Source organism: Canis lupus, chromosome 21 (assembly GCF_011100685.1).
Source record: "Canis lupus familiaris isolate Mischka breed German Shepherd chromosome 21, alternate assembly UU_Cfam_GSD_1.0, whole genome shotgun sequence".
Taxonomy (NCBI): domain Eukaryota; kingdom Metazoa; phylum Chordata; class Mammalia; order Carnivora; family Canidae; genus Canis; species Canis lupus.
The window spans coordinates 7,952,812-7,972,268 of NC_049242.1; the positions used below are offsets into that span (position 1 = coordinate 7,952,812).

The 19,457-nt window shown below is 42.0% G+C and overlaps 1 protein-coding gene across 3 annotated transcripts in view; it reads right to left on the reverse strand.

Moving 5' to 3' along the window:
• FAT3 (FAT atypical cadherin 3) overlaps positions 1–19,457 on the reverse strand; it is a 643,002-nt gene that overhangs the window by 166,518 nt on the left and 457,027 nt on the right. For all 3 annotated transcript variants that reach the window (XM_038568333.1, XM_038568332.1, XM_038568334.1), the window contains exon 4: positions 12,976–13,037. In XM_038568333.1, the coding sequence (XP_038424261.1) occupies positions 12,976–13,037 (62 nt within the window). The remainder of the gene's footprint in view (positions 1–12,975; positions 13,038–19,457) is intronic.

Genomic DNA, 19,457 nt, shown 5'->3' on the forward strand with positions numbered 1-19,457 from the left:
AGGAGACTACAAAATAATACAGTGCTATACCAATCTTTCTGACAGATTTTATACATGATCATATGATATCCAGGATCATATACATAAGTCCAAAAAGTGCTCTGGAAGTTTGTATTCCAAAATGTAAAAAGGGACCATCATGGCATGAGTAAATTATGAGTGTGGAATTCTTATTTTGCATATCTTTAGGTCTCCCTATCTCTCTCTCTCTTCCTCTTTCTTAGTTTTACAGTGAATATGTATTATACATTACATGTTTCTGGTACATCATAGTTACATATTTGTAATTATTTTATCATGAGAAATAATTATATTTAAAAAATTCTACTATAGGCTCTATTTAATTTCTAAAAGAAGAGTTTTAAATAGACCCAATTTTCTTCCTTTCACTGAGATGTATATACACATGCTTTAAACCATTAGACATTGAGTTCATTCTTCCTTACATACTGATGTCCTTATGAAATGACAGGAACTTTTAAATGAGTTGCTCCTGGAAGCATCATTTCTATAGATGGGTAAATGGTTTTGTGTATGTATCAAAGCACACATCATGGGTCTGTCATGGCCTTGCACAGAGATTTGTAATTCTTCACTCCAAAGTGGGGCAAGCACATCCTGGCACTGCTGATAGAGATGGAACAACATCTCCTGCTGTAAAAACACTAAATAAAAATCCCATCCTATTCTCTAGCTGAAACCAATTGAGCACATCTCTAATTCCTGCATTCCACAAGAGTATCTGCCGTGGTCCTGTCCCTCTGCTGGAAAGATTACAATGTTGCCTTAAATTTAACTGCAGACTTTCTGACTTCACTTCCACCTAATGAGAAGAGATCTATGGCCCTCGAATGGTAAGGATGGGGAATGTAAAGGCGAGACTTTGCCAAACTTACCCTCAAGTGGCAGAGAGGCCATCCCCACACCAAGAAGAGAAAAATTCAGCCATTTATTTGGTAAGCCAAGGGATATCAGAAGTTGCTTTCACAGCATTCAGTTTAAAAATAAGACAAGAACAAAGGAAGCCCCTCTGTATATGGAGAAAGTTAGAAGACTTTCTGCTTTTCTAGCACACAGGGCTTGATAGGTCAGAAGCCCCTTGCTCTGTGTGAACTAGTTGCCTATTTTAGAATGTCTTCATAAAGCCTAAAAGGGATATTAATGAGTGGTCATACATTTTTAAAAATATTGAACTTTTAAAATTTTATTTGAAAGCAATATCCTAGAAATAGGGTTTATCTCAATAACATAACAGCAAAGTATACATTAGCACAGAGCTTAGCCCCACGCCCAATTTTAAGATTTATCAGCATCTTTAAAAGTGCATGCCAGGAATTATAACAGGGTAACTAATGAAAAATCTATGATCTTCCTTCTGAATTATGTATTTATGACTTACAGAGGATGATCGATTTCAGGTAGGTAAATGTGATTTAGGAACTTCTTTTAGGCTCCAAGCACACGGGGGTTGGTGGGGGAGGGGTCTCTGTAGGGACTGGAATGCAGTGGGGTGAAGCCCTTCCCCTTCCTGCATTCCAGATGGCACCCCGGGAGGCCTGCCAACCGCTTGCCTAGGCTTGGGCTTTCTGTGAATTTCTGGGCGGTACAGATCACTGTTACCTGGCAAGCATGGATGATCTAATTTGTGGGTTACCCATAGTCTTCATTTGGAAGTTCAACCCATTCCCAGAGAGGCTATGATGTCCAGGTATTGTTCTAGGTACTCATTGTACAAAGAGCAGTACTCCTCAGCTGCGGCCCTCCAGCCTATGATGGACCTTTACCTGAGGTAGGGCCAGGCAGGGAGGTGTGGAATTTCTGGAGAGCTCATCCTCAGTTTGCTAAGAGTTGAGGATGGCCTGAAGGAGGGGCAGGGCTCGAAATATCTAAGGGCAATGCATTTTGCTTATGGTATCTGTCACTGTGTGTTTTCTGGACTACTCATACCAGTATACTATTTCCTACACTGAAGGTGTTGACATCTGAATAAAACAGAAAAAGAAAAAATCCCAATTTGTGTTTAAATATTAAACTCACTCTGTTAACAGCTAAAGACTATTTAAAATCTGAAAATGGTTATAATTCTGGGGAAAATTTGGGAGTTAGTGACAACACTGCGTGGGCCTAGAGATACCTAACTGGAAAAAATCAGCTACCTGTCCCATGCTCATCTCAAGGATAATTACTTTATCAAGTCCTCGGGTCCTTGGGAATGATACAGCTCTCCCAGATGAGCTTGGATGCCTCAGTGTCCTCTCTGATTCTGACTCAGAAAGCCAAGGGCGACTGCAGATCCTTCAGGAGAGACTCAATGACCTCTTCACAGATGGGCCAGACCCATGGCTGACGGCTCATTCAACCTATCTTAGGAGAATTGAGCCAGTCCAACTTACTTGGTCACAATACATTTATTTATTTTTTTTAAGATCTTATTTATTTATTCATGAGAGACACAGAGAGAGTCAGAGACATAGGCAGTAGGAGAAGCAGGACCCTGAACCCAGGACCCCAGGATCACACCCTGAGCCAAAGGCAGACACTCAACCACTGAGCCACCCACGTGCTCTGGAAGGAAGGAATTAATGCTCTTTTGAAAGCTATGCTGGTACATTTACAGATGCCATCTCTTTACAGAACCATAAGTATATTCAACAACTATGAGACAAATTCAAAATACAATGCATTATATAATGCACTAGGGTTCTGAATTCTGCCATAAGAAGACCGCTTCAGGAATCACAAGGAAAAATGATAAGCTTCTAATCACAATAGCTAACATACATTGAACACTTAACATATGTAATACATATGCAACCCGCATATATGAGCCTGGATAAAGAACGGTGACACAGCTGGTGAGTAGAGGGGTCTGTCTCCAGATCCTATGCTTTAACTATCTCTATCTCTATTTGTGGTACAAAGGACATTGTTTTATAAGAGATGTTTTATTTCTAAGTTGGATTGAGTAACTGTAAGAATACATACAGCACTATAGCCCCAAACATGAAATAACCAAATTTATGGCAGGTTTTCTCAATTTCAAAGGAATTGATGTTATTTGCCCTAACATACCAACCTATTTTCCTTGGTTCTGACATCCAGGACTGCCCTGACTTACCTTCCCTACAGTGACCTGCATCCTGCTGCCGCTCTCAGCATTTCACTGAAACAGTCTTGCCACAAAATAGATGAGGTTGGTAGCCTCTGATCTGCCACACAAGCAAGTCACTTAGAAGGTCTTGAAACAACAGCTCACTTGAACAAAGCTATCTGCAGCAAGCAGGAAGCAAGCCAAAGTAGTTTTTCCTTTTTATTAATAGAGGCACTTGAGTTGGAATCTCATGTTCTGAACCTACTGTTATTATATTTTTATTTTCCCACAGACAGACTTAACGTGCTGAACTGGCTCATACACATCTGGCATTAGGCATGAGTCTGGATGATTTCTGAAGCACCCCAATGAAATCAGACTGGACAGATCATTCTGTGGCTCAGAGAGCGTACTACACAATATAAACTAGGAAAGCAACACAAGGGGAAAAGAGAGAAAAGCAGCTTCAGAAGCCCAAGGCAGAGGGTCAATTTATCATCACTGCACTAGGCGGGGGATGGGGGGAGTCAGCCTAGGCTCCTGGGATGTGTGACTCACAGTGGGGAGTCCTCATGATTTTCAGAGCCTGGCAAGGAATCTGGACCTCTTCTTTGAGAAGGGATAAGCCATGGATGTGACACCAGATCTGTGGGGTGAGACCTTCTCCTCAACCCCTTGCCCCTCCTCCCCCAAGACCCAATCAGCGCTTGCTCAGGAAGGAAGCAGCAGCATAGCACCATGTGCAAGGAACCATTCACAAGTGAAAACAAAAGCAGAGCCTCAGCTCCCTGCAGCCTGTGTGCCCAGCTCAACAAGCTGTGACCTGCCTGGAGCAGTGATCTGCCCGCCAGCACCACCAGCAAACAGACAGCAAAAGCCTGCTCATTTCCATTTCCAGGCAGGGTCACTGGATGGAAGGACCTTTCCAGGTCCAAGGGAACAGGTTTCATTTACTGTTGCTCTACTAATTAGTGTTCAGATTTAAGGAGGAAGAAAACAAACACAATCTTTCACAAACAAATAAATTAGAGGTGGCTATTTATAGAACCAAGAATTCATTCCAGACAACTCTCCCAGCGTATTTAAGTGACTGCAGATTATTAACTGGGAGGCTAACCAGGGACAAGCCAAGCTAGGAAGTAAAAAACTGCCAGGGGCAAACAAAGCAGGCATGACGCCCTCGAGACTCTATGTAATCCAAGGAGCCAAAGCAACACTTCCCTTCTTTGGTTTGGATGGAGACAGGGTGGCGGGAAGGTGGCTCTCAGCTGAGAGCCCAACCAAGTCCTCACATGCTGTCATTTCCAACCTCAATGGAGTCTCTTCCAGACACAGCCCTGGGCTCATTTCTTGTATTTCTACAGGTTCAAAAGGGCACAATGTGAAAAAAAAAATGTGGGACAAAGATGATGAGAAACAAAATGCATTTTACAATATATGTGAGAGGATTACAAATTATGAGGCAGTAAGAAACAAAATCTTCCCTCATATCAAACGTTGTAAAACAGGAGCTCATTGGCTTATCAATTTATTTTTAAAAGTGGAGGTGTCAACTTTAGTATAGGGAGATTTGACATATAAATCTGATTTTGGGTTTTTTTTTTGAAAAAAATAAAGACTTTCTGATGAAACTGGGTCCACCTACTGCCACATTTGCTACTGGCTGAGCCTCTTTGGAAGGGACAGGTGAGAGTGAGACCTGCCATATTTCCCCTTTCCACACCGAATATCCACGCTGTTCCTCTGAGTTACCAGCCCTGAGGCTATCTTGCAATTTCTGTTTTGAGCAACCTATCCCTGAGAATTAATATTTGCTTTGAAAAATTTGTGCGTGTCTGATTCAATATTTACTGATTGGTCAATTGGGAGGATAAAAGTGGTATATATGCAATTCACACTGCTGGAAAGAGCTCACAAAAGATCATTCTCAAGAGCTCACATCAGGGCCCCCTGGTGGCTCAATGGTTGAACATCTGTCTTTGGCTCAGGTCGTGATCCCAGGGTCCTGGGATCAAGTCCTGAGTCGGCTCCCTGCAGGGAATCTGCTTCTCCCTCTGCCTATGTCTCTGTCTCTCTCTCTGTGTTTCTCATGAAGAAAAAAAAATTGAAAAAAAAAAAAAAAAGAGCTCACACCAACCTGGACTGTCCTGCAGGACCTAGAATGGGATTCTTGCTCCTACCTCATATGCACATGTTCCCACACACAAGTACTCATGCATACACACCACTACCGCCACCATTACAATTACCACCACTACCATCATGATCACCTCGATCACCAGCACCACCAATACTCCTTAATAAACTGAAGTTGGAGTGCCAAAAGCCACCCCTGACTGACCTGCTTATGCCCTCTTGGGGCATTATCTGAAACATGAGAATGACACTGATTTAGAAAAATCTAAAGGGAAAGGCTTGTTCCTGAGCCAAGGGACAGGATTTCTGGGAAAGATGGGTTGGAAAATCCTCACTGTAGAGAGTGGAGGCAGCAGGCCCTCGGGAAAGTAGGCACTTGAGGGGGGCGTGGGAAGCAGTTAAAAATCAGTGTCCACCATGAGAGAGCCTTCTGTGAAGACTTTTAACTTGGGGAGACTTCTTACTTGTAGTTATGGAGTGTGGAACATGGAAATAACCATATTTAGGTGGAGGCTTTTTTTCCTGCTCTACTGTATTTGTAGTGCCCCATCTCTCAGTAAATAAAGTTGGATATGTTTATACAGCCTTGTGAGGTGGCGGTATGAGGAGAAAGGGGCAGGGGTGGGCCAGTGAATGAAGTCTGCCTACTGCAGCAATATGCTTAGGAGGCCATAACAAACGACAACAGGCTGGATGGCTTACACAACGGAAATTTATTTTCTCACAATTCTGGAAATTAGAAATCTGAGGTCAAGGTGTTGACAGGGTTGGTTTCTTATGAGGCCTCTCTCCTTAGCTTGTCTTCTTTCTGTGTCTTCACATGATTTTCCCTCTGAATGGGTCTGCATCCAAATTTCCTTCTCTTACAAGGACACTAGTCCCACTGGCTTAGGGCCCACCCTAATGGCCTCACTTTAAATTAATTACCTCTTTTTTTTTTTTAAGTTGCTATTTATTTATTTATTTATTTATTTATTTATTTATTTATTTATTTATTTATTTATGAGAGACACAGAAAGAGAGGCAGAGACATAGACAGAAGGAGAAGCAGGCTCCCTGTAGGGAGCCCAATGTGGGACTCAATCCCAGGACCCAGGAATCACAACCTGGGCCGAAGGCAGATGCTCAACCACTGAGCCACCCAGGCATCCCTAAATTAATTACCTTTTTAAAGATTCCAACTACAGTCACATCCTGCAGTCCTGGGGTTTAGGACTTTAACATATGACTTTCAACACATGCGATGCAGCCTGTAACACCTGGTCTTTTTTCCTGCTGGTGTTCAAGCTGGTGCACCCAATGAGGACACAGCATCCTCTCAGATGGACTCTGTCCTGGAGCATGGGGCAGTCAGTGCCGAGCGGGGCAAGCCCCTGTCCAGAGGAGTGGGCACTGAAGAGAAGCTGAGGGAGTAGTAAATGGATAACCAATGATGGATTCTAAAAGAAAACTTCCTCTCTTCATACACAAATATGCTGATGCTTGAGGGTGGGCTGATCTGACACCGGGGTACATCTGCTGTGAAACAAGAGTGGGAAAAGATGATTACATTGGCCATATTTCAATGTGCTACTGGATGTGTAGGACCATCCCATCCTATGAGGAGAGGAAGACGGATACTGGACATGACTGTGAAGTGATTGTGTGACCTTGGATCTCTCTTATCTCTTCTAAGTCTCAGTTTCTACATCTGTATAATGCAGGAGAAGCGTCTGGATGATATGAATGAAAAACAGCCCCTTGATAACAAGACAGCAGCTAACTATAATAGCTCACAAATAAACAGCAGGTTAGACTCCAATGACCTCATTCTGAAGGGTGGAGAAAAAAAATGTTCAGTGGACAAAACACACTAGCTCCGGTAACAGAAGCTTGGTGCCTCGCCCAATGCCAGGCCCAGAATCAGCATGCTATAAAGTGTTTAAGACGGGAAGAAAAATAATAGTGAATTTCTATTAACTTTGTCAAAGTTGGTACAACACAGGAAGAAACAGAAGTGAGGACCCACTCTTCATCTAAGGCCAGTGTCTGCTGCAAGTGCTGTTTTGGGGCATGGATCTACCATCTTTTTTGAAGGCCTTTTGGTACTTTCTGCAAAGTTTCTTAAAGGTGTCAGAGAGAAGAACCTAATGAGAAAAACTTCCACTTCTCTTGTAGTTAAATCATCAAACTACAGACTGCTTAATAGGTTGAAATAGGCCTGCAATTCTTCACCACCAGAAATTACCATCATTTCAAGAGCAGAGGCTTACCAAAGGAAGAAACTACTAAAGATGTGCACTCAACTGAAGAAATCAATTTGCATCCTAAGGCAAGAGGAAATGTTACAAAAACTTACCGAAGAACAGTATTTTTTTTTCTTAGAAAATAAGACTATAAAAAGGGATGAGAATTTCAAACAGGAAGAAAAAATTGTCACATGAGGTATACCTTATGGAGGACAATGGATGATATGCTAAAGGGACAGGGAGTAAGTAATTTAAATTCCTGTAGATCCAGTGTATCCCTCTGTAATGTATTTTGTTATTTATACCAACTGCGCTCTAAATTCTCGCCACGTTCTCTAGGATACTTCAAATTACACACACACACACACACACACACACACATATTTTCCTATCCTCTGTCTTTATGCTGGTTACTGGGCCTTATCTTTTTTTTTTTTTTTTTGATTTGCAAATAAAATAACGCTCTCTGTTCTCTTTGGAAGACTTTTATCAGAACCATCCAGCCCCGAACAGAGAAGCATTTCAAAATCAAAAGGGAGGCAAATAATACTCTTTCAGCACACAATATAAAGATTCACACATAATTAAGCTGGAACTACAGGATTATTTAAGTGGATATATCTTTTGAGAATAACTGAACTGCTATAAGCTATTCAAAATACAAGGGCCAGGACTCAGAAAGAGGGAACTGACAAAGTGTTTGTTGCAGACAAGTGGGGAACGGAGGGGATGGAAAAGAGGGAGGGATAGACAAGGGTTGAGGGGTGTCTATGTGTGCCTGGCCTTCTGCACAGTTCATCAATGAGGCAGGGATCAATGACCCCTGTTTTATGGATAAGGAAAAGGGGGATCACTGTTAACTTGGCAAGGCAGATGGAAAGAGGCAGTGTGTCCCACTGTTTTGGTCTCCATGCCCAAGCATTTCATGGTGTGCTCAACCGCCATCCATCATTTCATCTTGGGGGGAAAAAGGCCTCTTAGAGTAGTCATTCATTCATGGGACACTTATTGAGTGCCCCCTGTTTACCAGGTACTAGAGTAGACACTGAATACAGAGAGAAGTGTGACACAGAGAACCGACGAAGGCTGCCAGCATTCACGGAACACTTGCTGTCTGACAGTGTCCCGAGCACTATTCACCTGTCATCTCATAACTCTTCACACCAAGCCTGTGTCAGGGATTGTTATTCCTCACCTTGCACACGTGGGAAACAGATCTAAGCCTTGTGGGCAACCCCGAAATACAATCTCAGGCCTGCCTGAATGTAACATCCCAGCTTTCCTATGCGGCTTCTAGTCACTGTCTGGGTAAATCAAGCTTCAGGCCCACGAGACATTTAGATCTAGCAGGTGAGAAAACAATCGATACAAGTGATTATAACGTTAGAAAGAATTAGTGCATTTATTCTCTTTTCACAGGAGTCTTACTCTGATAGTGAGGTCATCAAGGCTAAAGTCATAACCGCTAAGCTAAAGCATTAATTTGCTATTTAGTTTATGTGTCTGTTATCAACGTCCTGCGTCTGTTTGCCGGAATTAGGCTTTTACCTCTGCTACGATCGTAAAAAGCTATCAAGGAATGTATATAACTTTGAGGAAGTAGCTAAAAAGCCCATGTTTTTGCATTTTATGGTAACCGAAAAGAGGACCACTCCAATGTTTACACATAACAAACTTCAAATTAGGCCAGAGTTAGCACTTAGAATTGACCAAAGAAGAATACATTGTCCTTGTGACTCTTTCCACAGTTTTTTGCTGCTCTTCTTTCTTCAGCAAATCCCTTAGATTCTGATAATGACAACTGTTCTCTTACAGTCAGAGATGGAAGGTGAACGCTTACAGACTGAAAACCCTTATATCCCTTACATGGTCCAGCTAAGTATCTTTCACTGTACAGAGTACCAGCAGTATACAATTACAGTGCCTTCTATCATGAGGAGAGCAAACTAGAAACACATCATTAATGGCCTCCTTCCTGGTTTCCAATTCGGAAGTGTACCTGCCAGGTCAGCCTCTAAATGGGTCCTTTCAAGAAGAGTCAATTTTGTTTATTGGGAAGGAGAGATATGAAATAGAGTCAGAAGGTTAATATGAGTTTAAGAGGAGCATAGGGTTATCTTGGCAATTAAAGGCTCTCCAGGAGGTTAATTACCAACACCCCCACTTAAAACTCACACAATGTATCAGCAGTTACAAAAATCTGTGTACAGCAGAGCTCTCTCTTCTGTACTCTGAGTGATATTATTTTACTCAGTTTTTGGAGGACTGAGTTAAAGCACTATCCTTCCCATGAGCCATTAAGAAGAAAAGAAATGAATGTCATTAAAACTGTCACAGAGAAATTTTGTAGAAAAGAATAGTGTGACGAAGGACTGTACAATGTAGAAAGTGAGAGCCAGAGAGAAAAAGGGAGATGGAGAGAAAGGGAGATTGAGATAAGCTGGTGCCTGAAAACTCAGCCAAAGGGCGACTAAAAGAGAGTCCAAATCATGGGGATCCTGGGAGATGGGCAGAGCAAGGCTGGGCACTTGAGGGTGAGTCGGTACAGTTCTGCTGACCCTTGGTATTTAAAATCTCCACTCTGGAACCTCAGAAAAGTCAGCATGCTGCCTGTCAGCCAGAATCATATGGGGCTTGTATGAGACCATTCTCTTTGACCCACTGCTTTCACCCTGGTTGAAAGAAGTTTCAGGCCCAAGATGAGATCACTGCTGTCCGAGGTGCTAAGTCAGAAAACCAAAACTTGGATCGCTTTTGTGTTTCTGTAAATGCTCTATGTGACCAGAACTGAAGGCTATCTGGTCAGTCAATCCCCAAATGCCAAAGCCGACTCTGGGCTCTTTACTTACTTCTCTGTCATTTCTCACAAGGCTGGCTACGCAGCCCCAGCCAGGCAAGATAATTTTAAATTCTTCTCCTCTTTGCTCTTTACTCTCCACCCTGTGAAAACTTCCTGCCTTCCACCCCATTTTGCAGCTACTGAGTGGAGACAGTCAGCTTCATGAAGTTTGTTTCTATAACCTTAAGTGTCTTCTCTAGTTATTTATTTATTTTTTAACAACCTTTGTCCAAACCCATCATCATGTCTCACGTGGATGCCTCTAAAAGCCCCCTGGAGTCTCCCCACTTCCTGTGCCCTGCCTCAGCCACTTCTGCTCAGCTGAGTGGCCTACACTGGGAAGCATGTCATGTCACCCTGGCTTAATGGCTTTCCACAGCACTCATGAAAAAATGTGTCACTGTCATTATGGCCCTGTTTGCCTTCTGCAACTTCATTTCCTATCACCTTTACCCACTTCCACCTTTCAACCCTTCATCACCCTGGCCTGAGTAATCACACTAGCCTTGAGCAGAATCTTGACTTCATGTCACCAAATGTCACCTACTCAAAGATGCCTTCCTGACCAGTCTATAGGATGTTGCCTACCACCCCCATTTTTGGGCACTTAAAAGGGAAACTTATTAGAGTAGCCTCAGAGAGCTGGTATCTGAACTTATATCCTTTATTCATTTACTATGTGACCCCTGTCACTTCCTGTTTATACTGTATCTTGAGCACACAGGGCAGAACCTGGGATTCAGGCCCAGTCCAGTGGCTGCTGTCTGGGGCTCCTTTCTGCACGTCAGTTTGGAGCTTCTCTCTCTGGAGTGTGGAGATCAAGTCGAATGTTTAGGAGGCTTAGGTATTATGACACTATACAATTATAATTAAAACCACAGCAGCTACACTTTACTGAGCACTTGCTTAGTGCCAAGTACCAGACTGGATGTCATACACATATTTCTCCCCACAACTCTAAGAGTTTGCTAGCAGCTGTGCTCTACTACTTCCCTAGGCAGATTAATACCAGGTACTGAGAAATGCTGTTCCAGATCCATCTGTGTTACTCTAAAGGATAAAAGTATTCGGTCAGTATTTATACAAGTCTGTAAGGGATGCAAAACTGTTAAGGATTCTTCTGGGAAGCAAATTCAAATGCCTGGAAAACATGCTTCCCTATAGTCATATTCTGCATCGAACCCCCGCCACCTCCCCCTTGAAAACACCACCCTTTCCAGAGACATGGCAGTAAATGATTTCAGGCAGATTCCCCAGCTAATGAGACACCCTCCTTTTTCCCTGCTGGCAGGTAGCAGGTTCAACCATCTGAGAACACCACCTCCCTGGGAGTCCTGGACTCTGTTGCAAAGAAAAGGAGCACATAAATATAATATAAGGTGTTATTATTCTGGCAAATGTACTCTAATTCTGGACCAGATACAAACTGCAGCCCAATAGTATGATTTTGAAAAAAGAATTATAATAATTATTTTTTGGCAGCCTGGAGTCTTTCATCTTTATGAGATGATAGCAATGTTTTAAAAGGGTTATCACAGTGCTGCATGATAATAATAATAATCTTTTATTACATATAATGCTTTAAGAGTTTTAAAAGTACTTTGATATAAAATACAAGGATCGATCTTAATAGCAATCCTTTGAGGTATATGGAGTAGTAATTATTTGCCACATTTCACAGTAGGGGAAACTGAGGCCCAGAGAAATTAAACAGCTTTTATCCATTCAAGCCAATCATGGCAGGGTGACTCCAGGATCTATAGGCACCATTTCCTAGTCCTGTACTTGTTAAATAAATCGTTGTGAACTGATTCAAAGGGAAATACCAGGAGAGATTCGAAGTGTGAGTGTGTGTGTGGAGGACCTGTGGATTCCAGTAAGTGATTCTTAGGGACTAACAGGCCATTTTAGAAGAGTGGATGTGTGATAAAACCTTAACAAAGCCCTAACTTCCATTGTCATCTGTTCTGTATCAGACTGTCACACTTAAATCACAGTGCCATACATACTACCCAGACTTCAAGCTTCCCAATAAAGATACTGGTTATGTATAGAAAGAATGTTCCATGAAGCTCTTTCATATCTATTTTTTCATCTCTTGCCTTATGGTGTTTTTTTTTCCTCCAGAAATAACACTCTTACAGTTTATGTTGCTGCTGTTTCTGTCTTAATGAATTATAGGAGTACATTTTATGGTTTCAGAAACAGTCCTCTCAGGCAGTGAATCAACTAGCAGGCTTCTCTTCCTCAACCCTCTCCTCAGAAAAGAAATGAGAAGCAAGGCAACACACGTCTTCACAAATGATGTACTTTGCTCTGATCACAGCACTTTTGCTTTTTCTCTCTTCACATCGGAGGCCCTGGAGGTTCACAGGGCTCTGCTCCTGAACTTTCTTTTCTGATGATTGACAAAGGGGCCTGAAGTCCAGGCAGGGATATTGAAGCACCTTGCTTGTTTTCAGAGGGAGGCAAAGGCGGCTCTGCTACCTCTGGTCGGCACACTGGAGTGTGTTGGGAGGAATGCGCCAGAAGTCTCTACATTCAGAACCAATCAGCCCCAGAGAGATATCTTCATTTTGGAATCCACTGTTCGAAGACATATAAGTCCCATTTTATGCTGAAGGTGAAAGGAGTTCAGTGAAATCAGCTTTAATGAGTGCCAGTTCCCTCTGCGCACTTACCTCTAGAAAATGTTCTGCCTGCTGTTCTCGATCCAATTTCCTTGAAGTTGTTGTGATCAAACCTGCGTAGAAATGAGAATAGTTGACTTTTGAATATCTGGGCAAGTAGCTTACTGAGCACGGAAGCAAATCCAGTTAAAGGAAGAGCAGAAATGATAGGGAACAGTAACAGTAACTCTCCGATTCCCAGTGACAATCAAGATGGTCTTGAATCATTCTTAAGACCAAATTCACAAAGAAAACCTGAAAAATTTGTTCCAGTTCTGCTTACCTCTGTGAGGTGCTATGATCACTTTGGGGATGTGAAAATTCACTAAAGGACCATTGTTTTCCTGGTAATAAGGACTTTCAATGATTCATTTGCATGTGACTGAAATGCTACAGTGAGAACTCCATTGAGGATTTCAGGTTGTTGGTGCCGATCAGAATCAGGCTATGAAACAGCACTTTCTTATTTAACTTTTTAATGCTGCTATAATTTTTTGTTAGCCTTGACAAAGAAGGTTACTTCTGTAATAGCTACTCGTCTGCATAATTATTTCAAACTTAGTAACTTATATACCGAAGACTTCACATTGTGACTTTATCATTTTGTTTTATGGGTTTACATCTTTACACAAAATAAGTTCCACATGGGAAATATCTCTGTATCTGTCCTTCGAATGGTGTTTTCCATAAATGAATCACCCCTTTGAGTATAAAGACAAAGACAATGAGAAGACACAACCTTCAAGGCTGCTCAGCTTATTATTTTTTTAAGATTTTATTTATTTATTTGAGAGAGAGAGATAGAGAGATAGAGATAGAGATAGAGATAGAGAGAGAGAAAGAAGCAGGCTCCACACAGGGAGCCCAATGTGGGACTTGATCCCGAGACTCCAGGATCATGCCCTGGGCTGAAGGCAGGTGCTAAACTGCTGAGCCGCCCAGGGATCCCCAGCTGCCCAGCTTTTGCACCAGTTTGTCTTTTGTAGGTTTTATTATTATTGTTGCTGTCAAGTGGCAATTAGGAGGTCAAATTTATATTCCATTTCTTGATGCTACACTGTCCCTGAAGACAAGAGACTATGGATTGGGCTGGTTTTGAGACCTGGGCTGTTGGATAGAAAAGGGCAGAGAAAATCACACAAATAGCTCACTCTCGATACTAGTGAGCTTATGTGAAGTATGGAAAAGGCATTTTACCAAGACCTGCTGAGGAACTCATGAGCTCCAGGTTTTGTTTTTAATATATGTGGTGGGTGGGAAGAAGTGGATTTTGGAGAAAGCCAGAAGAGGCCATAGGAGGTTAAATGGCCTTCAAAATAAAATCCTACTGGGGGTAATATGGCTCTTTACTAAATGGCCCCACTCCCATTCACTCTCATCTGTCCACATTCCCCTGGGAGGGAAATCTTTGTTCCCACTGCACAAATGATATTCCTCTCCATGGATTCTTGCTGGGACATGCCCCACACCCCACTGCTTCACATGTAGATGGTTCAAATTTAGATCTGATGTTAGAGAGGTGACCTGTCTTCCAGGGTTAGGTGCTCATTTGGTATGTCCCAACACAACCAGTATTGTTCTTTGCTCTATGCTATAATTCATTGTTCACAAGTTTGTATTTTCCTGCTAGACTGCTAGACAAGTTGACAGAGTTCCTTCATTGGAAGGGATCTGCCTTTTCATTCTGAAGCCCTGTTGCCCACCTGGCCATTGGCCTAAAACAAAGAATAGGAACTTCACTAATGCTCGATTGACAAACGTTGCTGTAGAAGAGATTATATATTCTAATCATCATTTTTACAGCAGACTTTGAATATGTTTGTTCAGGCACGTATTGTTTGTGTGCCAGGAGAGTATTTTTAGGTGGACCAGGGGTGCATGCTTTTAGTATTACCTGGAAACCACTCACTGAGTTCTTCCATGTGAACGACACATAGCTAAGCACTCTTGGGATACAAAGATGAGCCACTGTCAGAGATTATGGAGAAAAAAATTATAATCAAGAGTTTCAAGTGGGAGAATCAGTAACTTCTCTTCTCTAGCTGCCCATCAGAACTCCCCAGGATCTCAAAAACTCAGATTCTGTGCCCCACTCATCCCTCATTTACTGCATCCAAGTCTCTTGGGATGATGCCTGAATCAGTTCTCCCTAAAATTCTAAGGAAGGCTCTACACAATTTCACTACCCTTAATTGACTCTCACTATGAATTTTTATTGACATTAACTTTTCTGTCCAGCCATAGCCAAGAAGGAAACACTTCCAGCTGCTTTAGCATCTGGATCAGTGTATACAGAGGGTAGGGGGTGAATGAGGGGGAGATAGAGATGGTGTGAGTGCACTGGTGGCTGAGGTGATAAAGGAGGAATAAAGGGGGCACAGCTCTCTGATTTGTATTGAGTAAGGGTTGTTGTGGTCTCACCAGTGGGCGTCTAACACACAAATCCGATGCTTCATTTTCAGCCATTCTATCCGACAAGGTCACATGTCACGAAGGCACTTTCCCAATGAGAAATAACTGTCTTCTCAGAAAGGGAAAGGGGGCTTTCATGAACCTCACCACCTCTTCAGGGGGGCATCCTCTGTTAGAGGACACGATAGGAATGAGAAACACTTGTTATATGGAGGCTATAAATGGATGAAAGTACTGTCAGCCTTCACTCTGCGGGTTGCCTGCTGCTCTTCAAGGCACAAAAGATCAGGAGTCCCTGCCTTCTGTTTCCCTGAGGACACTTGTGTCATTTCGGGTCCTCCTCACTGGGTCATGCATCCGTGGCCCATTGTGATGTGCTGTGCAAAGAGAAGAAGTCAGCTTCCTCTGCTGATCATTCTTAGGGTGATTTTGTTTTGTTTTGTTTTAAGGAAAGTTACTTATTTGCACAATGCTTACATGGAACTGAGAGAGCAGTGTGGCTACCCTGACATCTGCATCATCTGCATACCATCACCAGGATGTGTTTTTCACATATTTATCAGCCAACAGAGAAAGAGACAGCCTTCGTGAAAAGCCTAAAGCATACACAACAGCAAATCTAGAGCTGCGAGAAAGCCAAACAGTTTCTGTTCCTGGAAGAAAGGCAGGAAAACCTCTGTAGGTTTTAGTTCTCTATGTTTCCATTATCTTTATTTTAGATTAAAAAAAAATCTAAGTCAAAAGTGAAAATTGGCAGGAAATCAGATGAGGTAAGGTGGAGGACAGGGAATGCTGTTAGTGGGTACAAGGTTTCTTCTGGGGTGATGAAAATGCTCTAGAATTACAGATTGTAGTGATGGTTGCACATTTCCATACGTATTCTGAAAACCACTGAATTGTATACTTTAAATGGGTGAATGTCATTGCATATAAATTACATGTCAGTAAAGCTGTTTAAAAATCAGGGAGAGATCACAAACTCTGCCTTTTAGAGTGTAACAAGGCCCTCATGTTTGGAGAAGACAGACATTTAAAAATAAATGAATGAATGGATGGATAAGTTAGCATAGGAATCAGGCATGAAGAGGGGTTGGGATGAATAGCATAATCAGGTTTGTCCATGGGGAGTCAGGGACATAAAAATAATGAACGGAATGTTTGCGGGTTAAAGCCACAACTGGTAGTTATTTGTACTAAGAAATAATCCTTGTTATCAAGGACAAGACCAAGAAAGGGGCGAAAGCTCTCTTCTCCTAAAGAGATGCACTTGGATGAGCTCTGGTACTTAGCAGCGCTGTTTTTCAGTTATCCTCACAGTCCAGAGGAATTCATCAAAGCGGTCAATGCTGCATCTTCGTTTTTAACATCTCTGTTGTAGCTGAATGTGCCTGGGCCTTAGAAGAGGGAAGAAGATAAAACAGAGCACTCTCTCTCTCTCCTCAGCTCTTCTGATTCATCACCATGGAAGGCAACCCCATTGTGTAATCTCTGCAGGAGAGAGGCATGTACATCACACATGTAACTGTAGACCCACTGGGCACAGTAAATTGGGGACTGACATGATGAAATTGAATTTCAAAGATAAATCCTAGGCAAGCTTTTGAATGTGGTTTGGAGATATAAACAAACACATCATTTGATATAATTACATATGCAAACCTCCAATTTAGGAGGAGAACTATGCCAGTCCTAAGTGAATGATACTCACTAAAGTGAGGGGGAGACCATGTGGCTGGAACCATGCAATTATTTTAAAAACAACTAGTTTTGACTTTTTGTTGTGGAGACAGAGGACTCTCACAATCTCTCTGAGAAACAGCCCAAGCACAAAAATGTCACTGCCTGTTCCAAAGAGAACTCAGAGTGTTCTAAGTAGTTATGGTCAGAGAAGCCATACTTGTGAGATGACATCGTTCCCCAGCTCTTTCTCCCTGTGGGTGTCCTGGGTCGCAGCTGTGTAATCTAACTGCCATGACATTCACATTTTCTTTAAGTGCTACTTGAAGCAATGCAGGTCTTAGCCGCTTCCATGTAATTTTCCAGGACTGTTGGAAGCTGAGTTTAGTATTAAAAATGCAACTAGAATTATCAGCCCCGTGAGCTACAATTAGTACTTAGGCTGTCTTTCTCATCTTCATTTCCTCTGCTCTTCAGTTCTCCACGCCTACCCCCAGCTATCTGCTAGACCTCTCACTGTCCTTCCATAAGTTCACACATTGCTGCTCGGTGAAGCCTTCTCTGACTTTTCCAGCATGTTTGGTATAATCCATCTGAGGCTGGGATCCCCCTCTAGACCATAGTTTCAAGAAGGCAGAGATTTGGGATAGTTCGTTAGTTGACCTCAGGAATCTAGAATAGTACCTGTCATAGTTGTTAAACATACATACTACCATCACTGCACCCAATAAATGTCTCTGATTGCTAGTGAATTGTTCCTAATATGACACAAGTAAAAGGGTAAAAAGCAGATCTTATTCACCTCCTGTTCTTGACACTCAATGTAGAAGCTAGCACATTATAAGCAAAACTTGTTTGAATGAACCTTCTAGAACTCTCCATGCTGTTTTATACAGAGTGGCCATTATGGTCCCAAACCATGGGAGTTGAAGTTACCTGAATGCTCTCTTTCATTCTTTGAATAATTTCAAGGTTTCCCAATTTTTGGAATTCTCTTTCCTGCTAAAGTTGGAAGTGTTTAGGACAAATAGCGATAGCCTTTTATTTTACTTTTTATTTTTTTAGCTGCTGATTAAAAATTGTAAATCTTTAATGCTACACACAGGGGCTTCGTGTCTATTTCCATGGTCTTCCACATCCTGGTTTCTATCTCATTTGTAGAGAAAGGTAAGCAAATGATCATATTATAGTATCCCACATTGGTTCAGTCCTATGTGCTAGCCACTGTACTAAATAGTTCACATACATGCTCTCATTTAATCTCACAGTTATGAGAAAAAAGAACTATTCTGACTCCATTTATAGGAGCAAATTTAGTTTAATAACTTGTCCAAGGTCACCAACGACTGAATCACCATTCTTCTCAGGGACACTAACTTGGAAGCCTCTTCACTGTCTCCCTAGCAGATGAGTATGTGCAGTGGTGACAAAGCCACCTGCCTGGGAGCCAGGAGGCCTAGGTGCCAGTCTCAGCCCTCTTAGTTATTGGGTATGAGATTCTAGGCAATCACATATTTTCTCTAGGCTCCTGGTTCCTTACCTGGGAATGTCCTAAGTCTCTTTTCAGTATAAGGCATCTATAGTAATACAAAAACATTAAAAGGAGATCATTCTCTGATCTCTTTCTGAATCCACTTTCTTCTTGATGGACCTGAACCCAGCTGATCCGGATGTGAGTGAGTCACCCAGGCAGGAACAAGAGGTTTATATTTACCCGCAAAATCTGTATGTATTTTGTTCTTTTGTTTTTGTTTTTTAAGATTTATTTATTTATTTATTCATAGACACACACACAGAGAGAGAGAGAGAGAGAGAGAGAGAGGCAGAGACACAGGCAGAGGGAGAAGCAGGCTCCATGCAGGGACCCAATGTGGGACTTGATCCCAGGTCTCCGGGATCACACCCTGGACTGAAGGCGGCACTAAACTGCTGAGCCACCAGGGCTGCCCCTGTATGTATTTTGAATATCATCCCCTTATTGTATATATAATTTGCAAATATCTTCTCTCATTTAGTAGATTGCTTTTTTGTTTTGTTGACGTTTTTCCTTCGCTGCTCAAAATCAACACTTCAGCATAAACGTATCTCGCAAAAGGAGGAAAAATAAAAACATAAAAACACCAGTTAACTATGAGCATGTGTTTTTAGGTGAAAAAAACCCCTCAGTTATTCTCATGTTTATTGTCTCTTCCCTAAGATTCCAACTTCTAGAACTTCTGTTTCCACCTTTCAATTCAAGCCCAGCAGGAAGCCTTGCAATGTTGCCTATGTATTTACATGTGGACATAAGCTGTGCGCTGAATTTGGAGAATGAAAGGGACACACAATAAGTACAAATTTCAGTGAAAATGCAAATTCAAATGCAAAGATTTTTGTAGGAAAAATTAAAGTTGGAGTGAAAACAT